The sequence below is a fragment of the Hipposideros armiger genome, unplaced genomic scaffold (assembly GCF_001890085.2).
Source record: "Hipposideros armiger isolate ML-2016 unplaced genomic scaffold, ASM189008v1 scaffold_598, whole genome shotgun sequence".
NCBI classification, from domain to species: domain Eukaryota; kingdom Metazoa; phylum Chordata; class Mammalia; order Chiroptera; family Hipposideridae; genus Hipposideros; species Hipposideros armiger.
The window spans coordinates 1285211-1301415 of record NW_017731948.1 but is presented as its reverse complement, the minus strand read 5'-3'; the positions used below and the strand labels follow the sequence as shown (position 1 = coordinate 1301415).

Below are 16205 nucleotides of genomic sequence, written 5' to 3'. Positions count from 1 at the left end.
GGCAGGGTGGCTCAGCTAAAAAAAAAAAAAATTACATCCAATTATACGTTTCTCTTGGAGCCCCGGAGAAAATGCTTGTGATATATGAATGGTCCTTGAGAGAACACTTTTGATAAAAGTATGATTAAAAGGGAAGAAGTTGGTTAGCCTGGTGCAGAGAAGGAAGAAGTAGACATAGTATAACTGAAAAAAAACCAAAACACAAAAAAACACCAAAAAAAGGAACACCAAAAAAAAAGAGAGAGATAGTGTGGTGATGATGAGAGGCCATTTCCTCAAGACCCCTTTTTGTACAGACGTGACATCGTATGCATGGCTTTAGGAGGTACTATGGAAAGGATGAAGGATACTTCTAAATGATCTTGTAAGGGTACGCTTATGAAGCAGAAGGGGAGAGCAAAGCGGGGGAAAGACACTCAGAGGTTCAGGAGCCTGAGGAAAGAGGCATCCTGGTGGGGTGGCCTCATGTGTTCGGCAAACACAGGATGGAGTGAGTAGATACATATAACAACATGTAATACGATATGATACAATACAATATAATACGAATGGATGACATGTAATATTATATTTCCATAAGAATAAAGAATGAGGTCATCTAAACACTTACTGGGATATTTTAGTACAAAAGCAGGGTCCCACTGAATGACAGAAAACCCAAACATGAAACGTTTCTTCATTCCAATATTGTTCTCCCAACCCCAGTACAAGTCTTAGTTTTATGGGGTAGAATTCATAGTGTTTCTCGAGGAGATGATATCATACCTATGACTACACTAAACTGTGTATCTTTACAACAACACATTTCTCCTACCCGACTGGGTATGTCAATACCCGCTTCACAGGGTTTGGCATTTTCCCATAATGTCTGAACCTATAATCACATGTGCGCCTGTTGCACCAAACGCTCTGAAAACCAGTATATGCAATGTCAAATAATTAACAAAATCAACAGAGCCTTGCAATTGATTTGTCTCATCCACCTCTGATGGATGTAACAGCAAAGAATTGTTGCCTTCACTGTTCTAAATTTGTGTATACTGGGAATTGCACACTTCATTCAAAAAAGCTACGATTATTATTATTTTTTTAATCAAAGGAGCGACTGCCCTAAATATAGGCCCCCAACTTAATCAATATGCTACAATGTCATTTTATTTGAAAAATACATTTACATTGCAAAAGCCCCGTGTAACCTGCCATATCTGAGTCACGTTTCGCTTCCTCAGAAATTCACTGGGAACCCACGCTTATGTCTAATTGATGTGCAATTGGCAGCGCTACTAGAACCGGATATGTTCCTGTGGGCTCACGGCTAGGATGTGTGTGTGCATGTGCACACATTCATTTCTGGTTTCTTACAAAGCACGCTAGTAACAGGTTTTCAGACAGATGTCATAAAAAAAAAAAGTCAAAATGACCTGCAGGCCAGTATTTGCACAGTCGTGGAGTGTTGCAGCCCCAGCAGTCCTTAAACTTCCCACTCAGCTTGCCTTTTAGACATCTTTCCATGATCTGATTTGAAAGCACTAATTTCCTTGAATGGAACTAGGGAAGGAAGACAAGGCAACACAGCAGGAAGTTGCTTTACCTTTCAGGGACTGTTTAAACACCACTTCTCTGACAGAGAATCGTAATTCCCATTGAAGGTGTTAGTAATGCAAGCTGAAATGGCACTCTGGAACCAATTAATTGAAAAATATTGAATCCATTCTCCTGTTTAATGAATAGATTCTCCTGTCAAGTGTGTCTGCACACTGTGGGTCCCCAAAATGGCTACGCACAGTGCAAATACAATTCCAGCTTCTTTTAAGACATTCTGGATCTGCTTAATGTCTTTGCGGACCAACCAGAATTTCATCAAAGAAGTTGGAATTTCTGGTCAACACCTTTGCGCCTTTGAGATTGAAAGAAAAGAAACTCTTGTACCTTCTCTCCACCCTTCCCCTCCTTTTCTTCATCCCAAAAAATCCTTTCACATCCTGTTTCCTCCATTTGCTGCACTCTACTTTCTTCTGTGGTGCTTAGTAACCTGACAACAAAGGGCTCCTCTTTGCTTTGTTGTTCGGGTCAACCTTTGCATAAATGATACCTCTCTCCTTAAAGAGTCTATCTGTCACTGCAACAGCTTCCAGTTCTGCTCCTGAGAGCCTCGAAACGGAGTCCCAAAGTGAGGGAACCCTCCTCACTTTGCAGAATAAATCAGATTGATGCAGGGGGCATTTTTAGCCACCAGGAGGCACAAGAGGAAAGTTTATGAAAATGATGACTCAGCAAAACAAGACCCCGATTTTTGTCCACGCCCAGAGTTCCAGTTCCTATCCACACTAGCAATGGAAGAAAAAGAAAAAGAAAAAAAAAAAGAGAGAGAGAGAGAGAAACAGGATTATGGTGTTTCCAAAAAAACTATGAAATGCATAGAAACCTGATGAAAAAGACAGTGAAAGACTTTATTTTTTAAAAGTGCCTTGGTTTCCCTTATCTGCATAACTTTTGGATCAGACAAGTTACGCTAGCCCTCTCTCCCCCAATGCGTCCATTCTATTCCTGTGTTATCTAGTGTCTGTCCCCCAGTCCATGTCAGAGAACTGCATCTGCTAGCAGGGCAGCAACAACACCCGGAGCCTTTCCCAGGCTGGCTTATACCCCCTGCCACAACCCCCACACCCCCCACCAGGTCTTCTTCTGAGGGCTCCATCCTTTTGTCCCACCCTCCTTGTTTTGGGGGGGCCCCACACAATTCCTGTCGCCTATGCATCCCTTTCCTCACGTGTCCCCCTTACTTCTATTACTCTTCTACTTCATGTACTTTTCCCTAAGTGTGACACTTCACCTATACCCTCTGCCTGTTTAACTTTTCACCGTGTTTTTCTTTTTTTTCCCCCCGTTCAGTCGTGTGTGGTTTCTCTTTTAAGACAGAGAGCGGAAACTCTTCTAGTTGGAAATCAAATCAGTGGCCATCTGACAGAGGAGGACAGAGTTAGGAGAGTAGCATCAAGACGTGGAGGTCCTTGAAGGGGAAAAAGATTATTGTTTTCCCTTCACACATATTCGTATAATTATGAACAGTTGATTCAATGTTAGAAGATACGCTCCACTTGTAATCTAAAAGGAAATTCTGAGTATAGAAAAAGAAAAGAGAAAAAAATATTTTCAGTTGAAAGAGTGAAAGTACCAAAGAGTGAACATATTTTCATTCCCAAATGAATGAGGAAGGTATTATGGGTATTATATAGACCATCTTCTCAGCAGCTTGCAGTTTTCAGCAGGTTGCATCACTCCTTTGATGGGGACCCACTGAAGTATCACTGATGTACAATGCTCGTGCTCAAAGGCACACAACATCTGGAATTCAGATCACAGCTCTTCAGAAGAACTTAGGGTTCCGGGGCTCTGTTATTCCCAATCTCTTCTTATTGAATGGAACCAGGCATGGAGCATGAATGAATATCTCAAAGGGTCAACAGTGAAACTGCTCTTCCTGGGGTCAGACAGCTGCCTCCAGATGCCAGCCCACCCACCGTCCATTTCAGATGGAAACCAACACCCCGCAAAGGAGACTAGAACAGTAAAAGCAGCCACACCAGGCGACAGCAGGCATAGGCTTCCATCGTGCACATTTTCATTCAAACGCTCATGCTGTGCACGTAGATGCCTTCACGTCAAATCATTTCTGCCTCGTGGTCAAAGTTATGATGTGAGTGCACCTCAATAGGTTATGCAATTAATGACCTTAAAGAGAAAGCCAGCTTCAGGACACACAATACCGTTCCACCACCTTCCCTGAGATGAAAACCTTCAGGAGCGCTAACAATACCTGGAAAAGAAGCTGGTGCTTCTGCTACTTTCTGAATCCTTGAAAAAGTCATTTATAAAAACTGTGGGTAACATATCTTCAGACCATAAAAGCCCCATCAGGTGAGAAATCTGTTGATGTCATCATCTGGCCCAATGAGCTTCTGTTCATTAATGGGGACAGACAGCAAGCAGGCAACGAGATGGCACCAGCGGCTGCACACGCAGCTTGCTGATACAACAATAGATCTAGGGTGCCAAGGAGCTTTGACGTCACAAACGCCATTGCGGGGGCTCACACCGCCGTCACCACCATGTACCATCATGGCCCGTCAATAATAATCGAATGGAAATGAACCAGCCATCAAGGACCCGCTCTGAGGAACACACACAGAGCGTGTTGTAAGTGTCGTTACGTCACAATTTTGTATCTAGACCAACCATGAGTCCATCTGACATATTTCTGTGCCATGACAGAAACTCAGTCTGATGCTAGCATGGCATTCGTTTTCCTGACTCATTTTGCAGTGGACCTGATTCCCAGTTAACTCTGAACGGCAAGGCTGGAGGTAAGATCTTGTGGAAAGAACTGGAGTTTTGGCTTCTCTGAGACCTGGGTTGCAGTCCCAGCTCTCATCCCCACAAACGGTGTTGCTGTGAGTCAATCCCACCACCTGTGAGCCTCTGTTTCCTCATCAGTGAGACGAGCGAACCCCTTCAACAGAGTTTATGAGGATGAAGTGAACTAAGAGCCCACAGCAGCCCACTGCTGGCCACACTGCAGGCTCGTGATTACTCGGTGCCAAAGCATACAGATAACACCATTTTAAAGCACAAGTAATTTAAAACATGCATGAGGCATCCAATCGTAGGCTAACTAAAAAGGTAATATCATACGAGCTAAACTAAAATGAATGGTTGAATGGAGGTAGACCCCACCAACTGATGATACAAAAGTCTTGCAAATTAGAGACACAGGGGAGGTATGGACCAAAAACAAGTAAATTTGGGCTTCTACCACCAGTAAGCATCACTGAGGACATTGCTCTTCTAATTTTATATCAAAGGTCTTTGGACAATCATCAAAAAAACAAAACAAACAAACAAACAAACAAACAAACAAAGGCAGATTGGATAGAACTCACCTTCTAGATTTATATGCCTTTCTAATGGCTAAGGTGTATAGCTGAACAAACAAGAAATATGCTTGTAAAAGAATATCTTTGAAAATAAATGGACCACAATTAAATCATTAGGACATCACATGGTAGAAAGAATCTCTTTATAGCTATGATGATACAGCTCAGCTGGTATGGAACAATCCTGGTTTATCAACAACAGATGAACAATTCTCAAAGTGTTCTGGACTAGGCAATACATTATATGGTCAATGGCTAGCAAGGTTGTGTCACACTTCCGATAAAACAAACAAAACAAAGCAAAACAAACAAACAAAAAAACACTCTCTGAACCCAGGGTCCACAAGTTCAATACCGATGTTCATTGTAGCTTTATTTACGGTGGCCAAGACTTGGAAACAACCAGCGTCCTTCAATAGACGATTGGATAAAGAACAGGTGGAACATATACACAATGGAATACTATTCTGCCATAAGAAAAGATGAAACAGTGCCATTTGTACAACGTGGATGGGTCTTGAAATTATTATGCTAAGCGAAATAAGTCACATAGAAAAGGTCGAGAACCATAGATTTCACTGATACATGGGATATAAAACTGAAAGCAACAAAGGAACAGGACAAAGAAAGAAAGAAAGAAAACCTCATAGGCACAGACAACAGTTTAGTGGTTACCAGAGGGTAAGGGGAGAGGGAGGTAGAACAGGGTAAAGGGGGTGAAATATATGGTGATGGAAGGAGAACTGACTCTGAGTGATGAACACACAATGTATTAGATGATGTAGTACAGAATTGTACACTTGAAACCTATGTAATTTTACTAACCATTGTCACCCCAATAAATTTTAACTTTAAAAAAAATCACTCATATTTCAAAAAACAAGTGTGAAGATCCAGTCATTTACTTCACATGACAAGTGTCTTGCGATTATTTTTAAATTAAGGTAACTCAGTTTGGATGATGGTATTTGATGGATAGTAGCCACTACTTGTGTGGCCAGTAGCAATTATTTCTCTGGACCAACAGTGATATTACTGTAATGTCTGTGGTATTATTAACAATGGAAATTAGATGGTAAATGGGTATACTGGTCGCCAGTTGCGGGCTATGAAATTTCCCAGCCATAAAGCCATTGTGACTTTTATGCTATATGTGCAATAGCCTTGCAAGGGAGAGAAAGCTAACGTCTGTAGAGACTCAGATTTAGCTGACTTTCTCTATGTCACATGGAGTAGAAGGAAGATGTCAGTTCATTTCTGTCTCATTTTAAAACCTACGCTCTTTCCATGCCACCATCCTGCTTCCATTTTTACCGTAATTCATCTTTTAACACTCTCGTTTGGGTAGGGCAACAGCACCTGCTACTCTGTTCAAAAAATAATAATAACCTCTCACAATAACTTTCCATTCCTTTGACAGAAAAAGAGCATGTATGTATTTATGACTTTTTGAACAAAAAAACCTCAAACAATACTTAAACGTTTTGCTAAACACATATCTGTCCATATCAACAGCACTAATTGGAATGATCACCGCAGTGCATATTTTCGCCATTTTACTTGATTATTGTTTACATAATCACAATGCCAGTGGTTTAAGAATATTTTGGAGACCGATAATAATTAATTCCTGAACGCAAAAAGCGACTGCTGGCTAACAACTTTCAAAAGGACAACAGCCAATGCAAGACCCGTGGGGACAAAAAACTAAGTAGGTCTCATGTTAAGACCTCTACCACCGAATCTAACCAGCGGTGCTGGCACATTTCATTCCATCAGATAAAGGGGGTTTGTCGTGTTCTCCGTGGCACCGCAGGAGCTCGTTTGTGGAATGTAAATAGACTTGCACAGAGTTGTTAAATGGCTTATTTTATTTTAATTCTCTGGCATCCCTTGATACAGCTCTCCTTCTCACCATGAATTTTTTTTTAAACTCTCAATAGCAAAAGGTAAACTTAACGTCCTTCTGTGGGAAAAGTTCTAAAAGCAAGCTTTTGTTCCCCCCTCTTTTCTTAAACATAACAAAGGCGTATATAGCTCCCATAGGGTTTTTCAAGAGCTGCGCTTGTTCCCCCCGCGGGCCAAACGGGTAAGAGACCAGCACAAAGAGCTGCTTCACGCCGTTTGGCACGAGAGGGGGAATCAATGTCTTCTGAAGTCTAACCTCTGAGGTGGCATCCCCACGTCACGCGCGCAGGAGAACATTTTGTGATTCCACCAAAGCAGAAACTTTTCAATGCCCATTTGCTTCATTCAGAAAACGGCGCCTGGAGCTGCCCTCAACCTCCCAAAGCCCAACACACTGCGCTCTTTGAAAGGGCTCCGTGCAGGGCCTGCCGTGTTCCCTCCCACCTCCTGGTTAGAATGGGCCTTTTGTGAAAGATCACGAAACACCACTTCCTGTTTCAAACCCTCGCGGCCAAAGCAAGTAGCCAGAGGGCTCTGAGAAAATACTCGCTATGTGCAAGTAGCTAAAATGATTCCACAAAGATCTGGCTCATAGAACGTAGTAAAGTAAAAGAAAAAAAAAAAAGGAAAATGAAATAAAATCCTGCAAAGAGAAAGCTCTTGGCTGCAAGGATTTTAGTTATCTTTGAAAGCCAACAAGTAACTGCGAGTACGTTTTCAATGCTCCAACAGGTATAGCTTTGTAAACATGTGGGGGTCATCTCCATTTCTAGGTTAGAAAAGCACTTTACAACTCCCGTCCTTCTGGGGTCTTTTATAGGTGAATGTTTCCATATGTGCAAGAAAAAAAAAACCTTAAAATTAAATTAAATAAAATTTAATAAAATTAAATAAATAATTTAAATTAAATAAAAAATTAAATAAAATTAAATTAAATAAAATTTAATAAAATTAAAATTATCAAGGTTGAAAATAAGATATTGTGGGTGATAGGTATCTATTTGGAGAAAACAGCTTCAGCCGTCGTTCGTGTTTGACAGAGCACCATTAATCCATTTTATTTGGTTTTTAATATTTTACCAGAACCACAATGACATACAGATCTCACTCTCAGAACCATGTTGTTAAACGTTTAATTTTCTGCACCATCCCAAAGTATTTTTGCCTTGAAAACAAACGTTGTCACATAGGTCTAGAAAGGGTTTATTCTTGAAACGTCCAACAGCAGGCAAAGCCACAAAAGAAAGTATATCTCAAAATATGACCCGCCCCCCCCCCGGAATATACAGTTTTCCAACACCCAGTTGGGGAGACGTGAATTAAACACCAACACAATGGAGATCTACTGTTGGATTCCCACACATTTAGTCAACGTCCTTTCATTGAAAGTCATAAAACGTTACAAAATTCCAAAAAGCATGAAGTTCCGTTGCACGCAGATGCAAAAGCCATGTCACCACACAGCAGTTCTTGGAGGCCCAACAAACACAGTCTGCTAGGGATATCGCTAACACGTTTCCCCACACACAAGGACCTAAACAACACACCTACACAACCACAAAAGAGAGCCAGTATCGACGGCCCTTACCAGCTCTTGCCACATGATTGCTCATTACCAAATGTGTCATCCTACACATCGCATCACACAGGGGGCCACAAGAAAGTGTTAAAAAGAACAAACAGATCCTACGCGGGAAGAGCGTGTGTTCCACAGAATTTCCTAGACGTGGGAGTAATGCAATTTCAATCCATCGGTCCCCACCGCCCAACAAGCAGAGCCTCCTCACGGCTCTGGCCCCATCATTCCCGGGATGGAATCACTCACCTAAAATCCCCAGGCGGTAGTTAATGGTGATCACGATAACATTCCCATAGCTGGCCAGAATGCTACCATCAATCATGTTGCCAGTGCCTTCCATGTAAGAGCCACCGTGGATGTAGACCATCACTGGCTTCTTACTGTTCTGATCATGGATGTCTGCAAAAAAAGGGGAAGGAAGGAGACACCGTCAAGAACTGCACTGATCAACGGATGCTCAATAAAGGGCAAAAGACACGGATTACTTTTCCTAGCTTTGGCTTCAATCATTGTCGTCTATATTTTAATTGGATGCGCCTGAATCAGACTGCCTACCAAAAATGGCCGATGTTAGTGTATTTTCTACTCACAGAAATGATATTTTGAGAAGCATACTGGCATCTGAACTAATCTGTATGCCTATGTACATTTCTGTATAGATCTAAAACTCTAAAAAACAGGATTTCAAAGAAATAGTTATTTCCTAAGGAGCGCTCAAATCCTAAAAGGTGACTTTGAAAGATGCTCGTGGCATCCATTACAAAATATATTTGTATCCTCTAAGTGTGAAATCGAATTCAAAATGATAATTTATTCTCACTGGCACTGTCATCTTCAGTCAAAGGTGAGCTGAACCATGAGAACATAAGATCGTAGTGAAACTATAAACTCTGAGTACAGGACAATAAATCAACAACAACAAATAAAAAACCAAATGGTTAAAAATGATCAATAAAATAGAAATGTATAAAAACAAAAATAAAACCAAAAGAGATGTCCAAGCAAGTGCTTTTGCTCTGCGTGACAGATTACAATACCCCAACATATTTAAGTGACAAAAAAAGCAAAGAGATGTAATAAAAATGGCACAAGATTCCAACCTCAAGACAAAAATGATTGAAATGCTGTAGATTTTCACAGGGAATATATACTCTCATTCTGATCTGCAACCAGTGAGTACGCTTAGTCATTATTATTATATTGAACAATGATGTAAAAACAATGTTTTGCAATGGTCTGTGGCGATAGAAATGTGGAGACCATTTGCCCATTTGCAGAGCCTGCTTTCTGAAAAAATATGATTCAATAGCCTGATTAGTGAAAATTGTCCCTTAGAATTACATTTAATGTTTAAGAAGTCTGACCTCACCTATAATTATTTCTGTGTGTGTGTGAAATAATTTCAATATCTGTATATTAACCCCCCAAAAAAACCCCAAATGTACCTAAATATATTTATTTTCACATTATTTTCAACAGTGTTTTTTTAATTCTAAATCCCCAAGACACTTTCGAAATATCAGAAAAGAATTTTAGGGCAACGAACCACCATCATTTCGATGGTGACTAGGAATAACATTCATTATGAGGACAGCCTCAAAATGAGTTCATTAGTTACCAGTACAAAGCGTAGAGAAAGTTCGAGAAACTCCCTGCTCACAGTTAAGTACAGAAAGAATGTCAAGCTGCCCACGTGTGTGCCTGTCACTAATCCAGGACAGAATAAAAAACAAAAAACATCTCTTATTCTCCCATATAAAATTCAAATAGGAAGTAAAAATCCTTTATTAGTCATGGACTTGTCACAGGATACATGGAATTTTTAAATAAACCTATCTCTATAAGTGGTGGCTTTGGGCATGGTCCATTGCTCCCGCTGGCCCCTGATTTGCTGTTTTGATCTTATTTCTTTTACTTTTGGGGACTGTTGGCAACTACACTGTGGAAAGGGGAACAGTCGAGATTTTGAAGGGCTGCTTTCAGGGGGCTCCTCAGAGAAAATGCTAGCTTCACATCTCTTTCCTTCCGAGACACACAACTAGAGGAAGGAGTAACCAAATGCCTATCAACTCAAAGTTTAAAAAAAAAAATCACAGGTTATCAGTAGTCAATGAAATGGGGCCATTGTAATGGTGACAAAGTTGCATTGTGAGAACAAACCCTCATGATGAATAGAAAATGCACTAAAAAGAAAGAGCAGAATGAGATGCAAATTATATCCACAGAGGTATCAGACAACCAGGAGAAGGATTTCTTAAATACATTTTTGAATACTGATAAAACTGCAGGCATTTTGGGGCTCTGACCAAATGACAGGCTGCCTGATGAATGTCACGTAGGATGTCACATTCTGACACCATTGAGGAATCACTACAGAGCCATTAGACGTAAGGATAGCCCGTGAATGCCGGTAAAATAATAAAATAATAACTAACAATAACAATGACAACAACAACAATAATAATAACATAAAGAGAAGACCAGGCGTGAAAGCAATGTTGGCAAAACTTTTCGTGGACAGCAGTCGATTTATAAGAAATCAAAGAGGGCAATGATATATATCAATGAAACAAATGATAAAAAGGCATTTTCAGGGAAATTCTGGCACCCGGCAAGGATACCTCACCACTCACTTCTCTTCCTCTCTGTTTTGTAGATTTTATTAAACTTATTGGGGAGACATTGGTTAATAAGATCATATAAGTTTCAAGTGGGAAGCTGTATAATACATCATCTGTATATTGGATTATGTGTTCAAATTGCCTTGCAGCCAGAGAACCAAAGGTTCCTCAAGGGTATTCCTTCTTTTAAGGTACATAAGTGGACATCCATGCATTTTGTTACTCAGATGGGAAGGACATGCTTTTACCTATCCTATAAAGCCTTCACAGCAACTAATGTTAGGCTTTTCTTTTTCTTTTACACCATTTATTCTGCCAAAGAAGTAGGATATAATGTGCAAGTGGTTGCTCAGATGTCACATATCTTCCATCTTAAAAAAAAAATTAACTTCTGGTGGATAATCTGTCAAACAACATGGGATCCTTCAAGAAGAAACATTCCATAGCAACCAAACATTTTTTTGGGGGAAAAAGATTGTTTTCAAAACAGCTGTGGTGTAAAAAGATGGATGCATGGAACTAACTCTTTGACCTTACTTCAATTCTCTGCTATCCCTATTTGTTTTTCTTAAATGATGCTAAAAGGCAGTCCTCAAAGAAATGGCAACATCTCGTTAATGCACTTTTTCACTGTGAGTCAGAAGAGATTCTTGGAAACCCATTTTGGAATCAGTATGTTGAAAAACAAACAAAAATTGACATGCTATCCCACCCAAAAAAGCTCTACCGAAGTGTCTTGCCGAGTTTGCAGTTCATAGAAGGAATTAAAAAGACCAAAGCTCCAAAATACAATATTAACTTCAAAAGAACATTTGGAAAGAAGAAAAGAAAGAATACATGCATATTTTAAAATTCCATTTTCTCTTCTTGTGACCAAAAAAACAAAAACCAAAAAACAAAAAACAAAAAGGTGGACTTTCTTGCAAATCACATTTGGTTACTCACTTCACATTTAGAAGCAATGCTTATATGACTTCTCACAAGTGACTGGCAGTCATCTACATGGTCATTGGAATTAAAAATGACAGTGGTTTCCCAACAAGAAGAAAATGAAGAAGCACACTAAAGTGTACTTGTTTCAGGTAAGGGGAGGAAAAACAGGTTGAAATGGGAAAAAAAAAGAAAAAGAGAGAGAGATAGGTATAAAATCATGCATCAGGGTCGAGCTTTGAAAAAACAAAAAATACCTTCATCTTCACCACGGTCATTACTGGTTATATCATCTGCGTTTTTCTTTGTGTTGGCTCCTGGGGTCATATTGAGAAGGAAAATAAAGGGAAAAAAGAGAATTCAAAAACAACAGGTTTGCAAAAAAATCAGAAGAGAGAGAGAGATACCACCCAGTAAAAGAAAAAAAAAATGTAACACAAAAAGTTGAAATCTGTTACATTTGGATTTCGAAAAAATGAAAGAGGGTGATGCAAAATGCATATAAACATAAAAGATGTCAAGAAGAACAAAGTCAAAATGTTATTTGCAAAAATATTAGATATCCTGTGAAAATGTAGTTTGGGGGTTAAAATGATACTATTGCAAAGAAAAAAGCTAACGTGAGTTTAAAAAACAAATTAAATTATATTGAAAAAGAGATTCCCAACATTCTTAAAAGAAATGCATATGAAATATTCAATGCTTCTCTGATTTTAACATGTTGTAATGTAGATAAAAATTTTGAAACATCACTGATATACTTCAGTTAGGAAATTCCACAATGTATGAAGAAACTTGTTTACATGAAAGAACTTTAATCAAAATGCTTTACAATCGACATTAGTTTAATGCATAAGAATTTAAAAACACACCCTTTCAAATAAGAGTCAGGAATGTCACTAATCAATTTAAATGACGAAGACTGATCTCTCACCATTGGCTACAGAAATACTACCCATTGTCATCTACTATAAAAATAACAAGACTTTCAATAATTATTTAACTCAAGATAAAAACTCTAAGAACAATGGTTTCTGTTTGAAACACATTAAATATTACTTGACGGTTATTGCTATCTGAATTTGTGGAAAAAAAATAAATAAAATGAAGTTACCTACCTTGGTTATGTCACACATCGGCGGCATAGGCATTTCCATGTAGACAAAATGCGGGCAGGTTGCCTCAACCCCACCAAAGACCTTCCTACAGTCTGCATACACAGGGCGCCATTTTGGTTTTTATGTTTTCCAGGTACATGAGGCCAAAACATTTAATATCGTTGGAATGGTTTAGTTCATTGGCTTAACTATCTTCTTTTTGTACACCGACACAGCCCAGGTATATGTATACCCCAGTTCCTATCACTTGAGCTGTCTCCATCAACTAAAGGGGCCTTTGCCTTCCTATCCGGTGCTAGGATACATGGGTTATGACAGAGGGGAATGCAGTAACTGTCACCCACAACGCTTGTGTCAGAAAATCATTCCTCAGCTCTACCTCCTGAACTCAAAAGACCTACAACATGTCTTGAAACCAAGATGTGAACTTGCTGTTGTCCTAAGTCACATAAGGGTGGAATATTGTCTATTTCAGGCGACTGAACACCTTTTAACAAGCAGACCTACATGGATGGGTGGGTAGGAACCGCAATTCACCATACTTGTTGATTTTTGAGGTTTCAATATTCTCACTGTAGACAGGTTGAACCTTCCAACCCTAGGTCATGGAAGAGAGAGCTGGGAAGAGATGCCTGGGACCCCTTGGGACCACAGTATCACCCGTTTCAACTAATCACCTAATGGGAAAGTGAAGTCATGTAGGAACTAGTCCTTCATTCATTTCAACACATTCATTTCCACTCCCTTAGAAAGTATACTGGATATACAGGGTACTAATGTATTAATCTATTATACTTAGCTCGATATCCAAGAATTCTACTGCACTTAAATATCTTAAAACAACCTTAAAAAATTAATCTCTATCTAATTAGCTCGATGCTCTTTTGGGTTGTTTTTGTCAGAGTTTATCAATATAAAACCTATTTCAAAGCCATTTTGTGGACTAAATATATGCCTAAATGATGTTAAGAAACCTAGAAGAGGTGCCTTGCTTCAAGAAATAGGCTCTGTGGATAGTACAACTAAACTGTTTGTGTTATAAAACAAGCCTTCCTCATTTCTGGAAAAAAAAATCAATTCATTCGTGAAGATTTTCTTTCTTGGTTTCTATAGAAACAGGTCACCTCTTTCATTAAAAATGAAAAGATACATCTATTCAGGTCCTCTGCCCATTTTTTAATTGGATTGATTGTTTTTTTGGTGTTGAGTTGTATGAGTTCCTTATACATTTGGGATATTAGCCCCTTATTGGAGGCGTTGTTTGTAAATATCTTCTCCCATTCAATTGGTTGTCTCTTTATTTTGTCAATGGTTTCTTTTGCTGTGCAGGAGCTTTTTAGTTTGATATAGTCCCATTCATTTATTTTAGCTTTTACTTCCCTTGCCTTTGAGGTCAAATTCATAAAATGCTCTTTGAACCCAAGGTCCGTAAGTTTAGTCCCTGTGCTTTCTTCTGTGCAGTTTATTGTTTCATGTCATGGTTAGGTCTTTGATCCATTTTGAGTTAATTTTGGTACACAGTGACAGAGAGCAGTCTACTTTCATTCTTTTGCATGTGGTTTTCCAATTCTCCCAGCACCATTTATTGAAGAGACTGTCTTTTCTCCATCGTATGAATTGTATACCTGAAATCTATGTAACTTTACTAACAACAGTCACCCCAATAAACTTTAATTAAAAAAAAAGATACTAGACAAATAAAAGGTGTAGACAAAAAGTGTGGGTGAGGGTAGAGAATATGTTTCCTGATTAAGCAGATTCCGTCCAAGAAAGGGGTTCTTTTAAAGGTTGACCCCCCCCCCCTGGGCTTACCACAGGCTTCTGGAAAACACTGAGGAAGGGCGTGTCTCATCTCTCAGTATTCTCTAAATTTCCTTCTTGTAAGTTTATTTTCCCTTCCATGCTGCAGCTGAGAGCACAGAAGCATGACTACTGGGCTAGGTCATTTGAAAGAGTTCTGGGGGCCGGATGACAGGCGGTACACAGAGAAACTTCGCCAACACGTGGGGGAAAATGTTCTAAACATGCGCAATACTTTTTCAACGTGCCAGACATCATCACATCACCGATTAAATAGCAATCCCTGCTCATCCACCATCTCTCCAATGCTTTACCACGTTCCTTTGTTAACCTGAGGGTGGTTTTGAAGAGCGTTACTGAGATATAATTTTATATGCCATAAAATCAACTCATCGTGGAGTAAAGGTCAAGGTCTCACTCATCTACTTGCTGTCTCTTCACAGATCTTCCATTTCTGAGCAGGTCATATAATGAAATGAATTCATATACTATGCAGTTTCTGTGTGTCTGGCTTCTTTCATTTAGCGTAATGTTTAAGTCCATCCATGCTTCACGAGCATTGGTAATTCATCCCTTTACAATGGATGAGTAACATTCTACTGTATGAATACACCACATTTTCTTGATCCGTTCATCTGTTGACAGCTATTTGTACTGTTTCCTGTTGGAGGCTATTGTGAATAAGGCTCCTATAAACATTTGTGTACAATTATTTTGCATGGACTTATGTTCTCCTTTCTCTTGCATTGAAATCTGGGAGTGGGATTGCTATTTTATACAGTCAATTTATGTTTTTAGTTTAAGAAACTGCAGGGATGTTTTGCAAATCAGTTGCATCATTGTAGATTTCTAGCAGCAGTGTACACGGGTTCCATCTAACCTGTCCTCCTCCTGGTCAACACTTCTTATTGTCATTTTGATGGTAACCATCTAATGGGTGTGAAATGGTGTGTCAACATAGTTTTATTTGACATTTAGCTAATGACTAATGATGTGGGAACACAGTCTCATGTGCTATCTTCTTTGTCTAGTCAAATATTTTGCCCATTCTAAAAATTGGGTTCCTTGTTTCCCATTATTTAATTGTAAGTGTTCCTTATATTTCTTATATACAAGTCTTTACCAGATACTCATATATCATCTGCAAGTCTTTTCTCCCAGTCCCCAGCTTATCTTTGCATTTCGCAATGATGTCTTCTGAAGCGCAGAGTTTTTAATGCTGATGAGGTCTAATGGAACTATCCCTTTCCTTTGAAGCTTGTGCTTTTGAGGTCACGTCTAAGAAATCCTTGTCAAACCCAAGGCCCTGAAGATT

At 39.3% G+C, this 16205-nt stretch overlaps 1 protein-coding gene across 11 annotated transcripts in view; it reads right to left on the bottom strand.

Moving 5' to 3' along the window:
• The window catches only part of NLGN4X (neuroligin 4 X-linked), a 354171-nt gene that overhangs the window by 153449 nt on the left and 184517 nt on the right, over positions 1-16205 (bottom strand). For 10 of the 11 annotated variants that reach the window (XM_019624654.1, XM_019624659.1, XM_019624664.1 and 7 more), the window contains one exon: positions 8668-8820. In XM_019624654.1, the coding sequence (XP_019480199.1) occupies positions 8668-8820 (153 nt within the window). Of the gene's footprint in view, positions 1-8667; positions 8821-12229; positions 12290-16205 lie in introns of all 11 variants that reach the window. The other variant, XM_019624662.1, reaches the window with a different exon arrangement.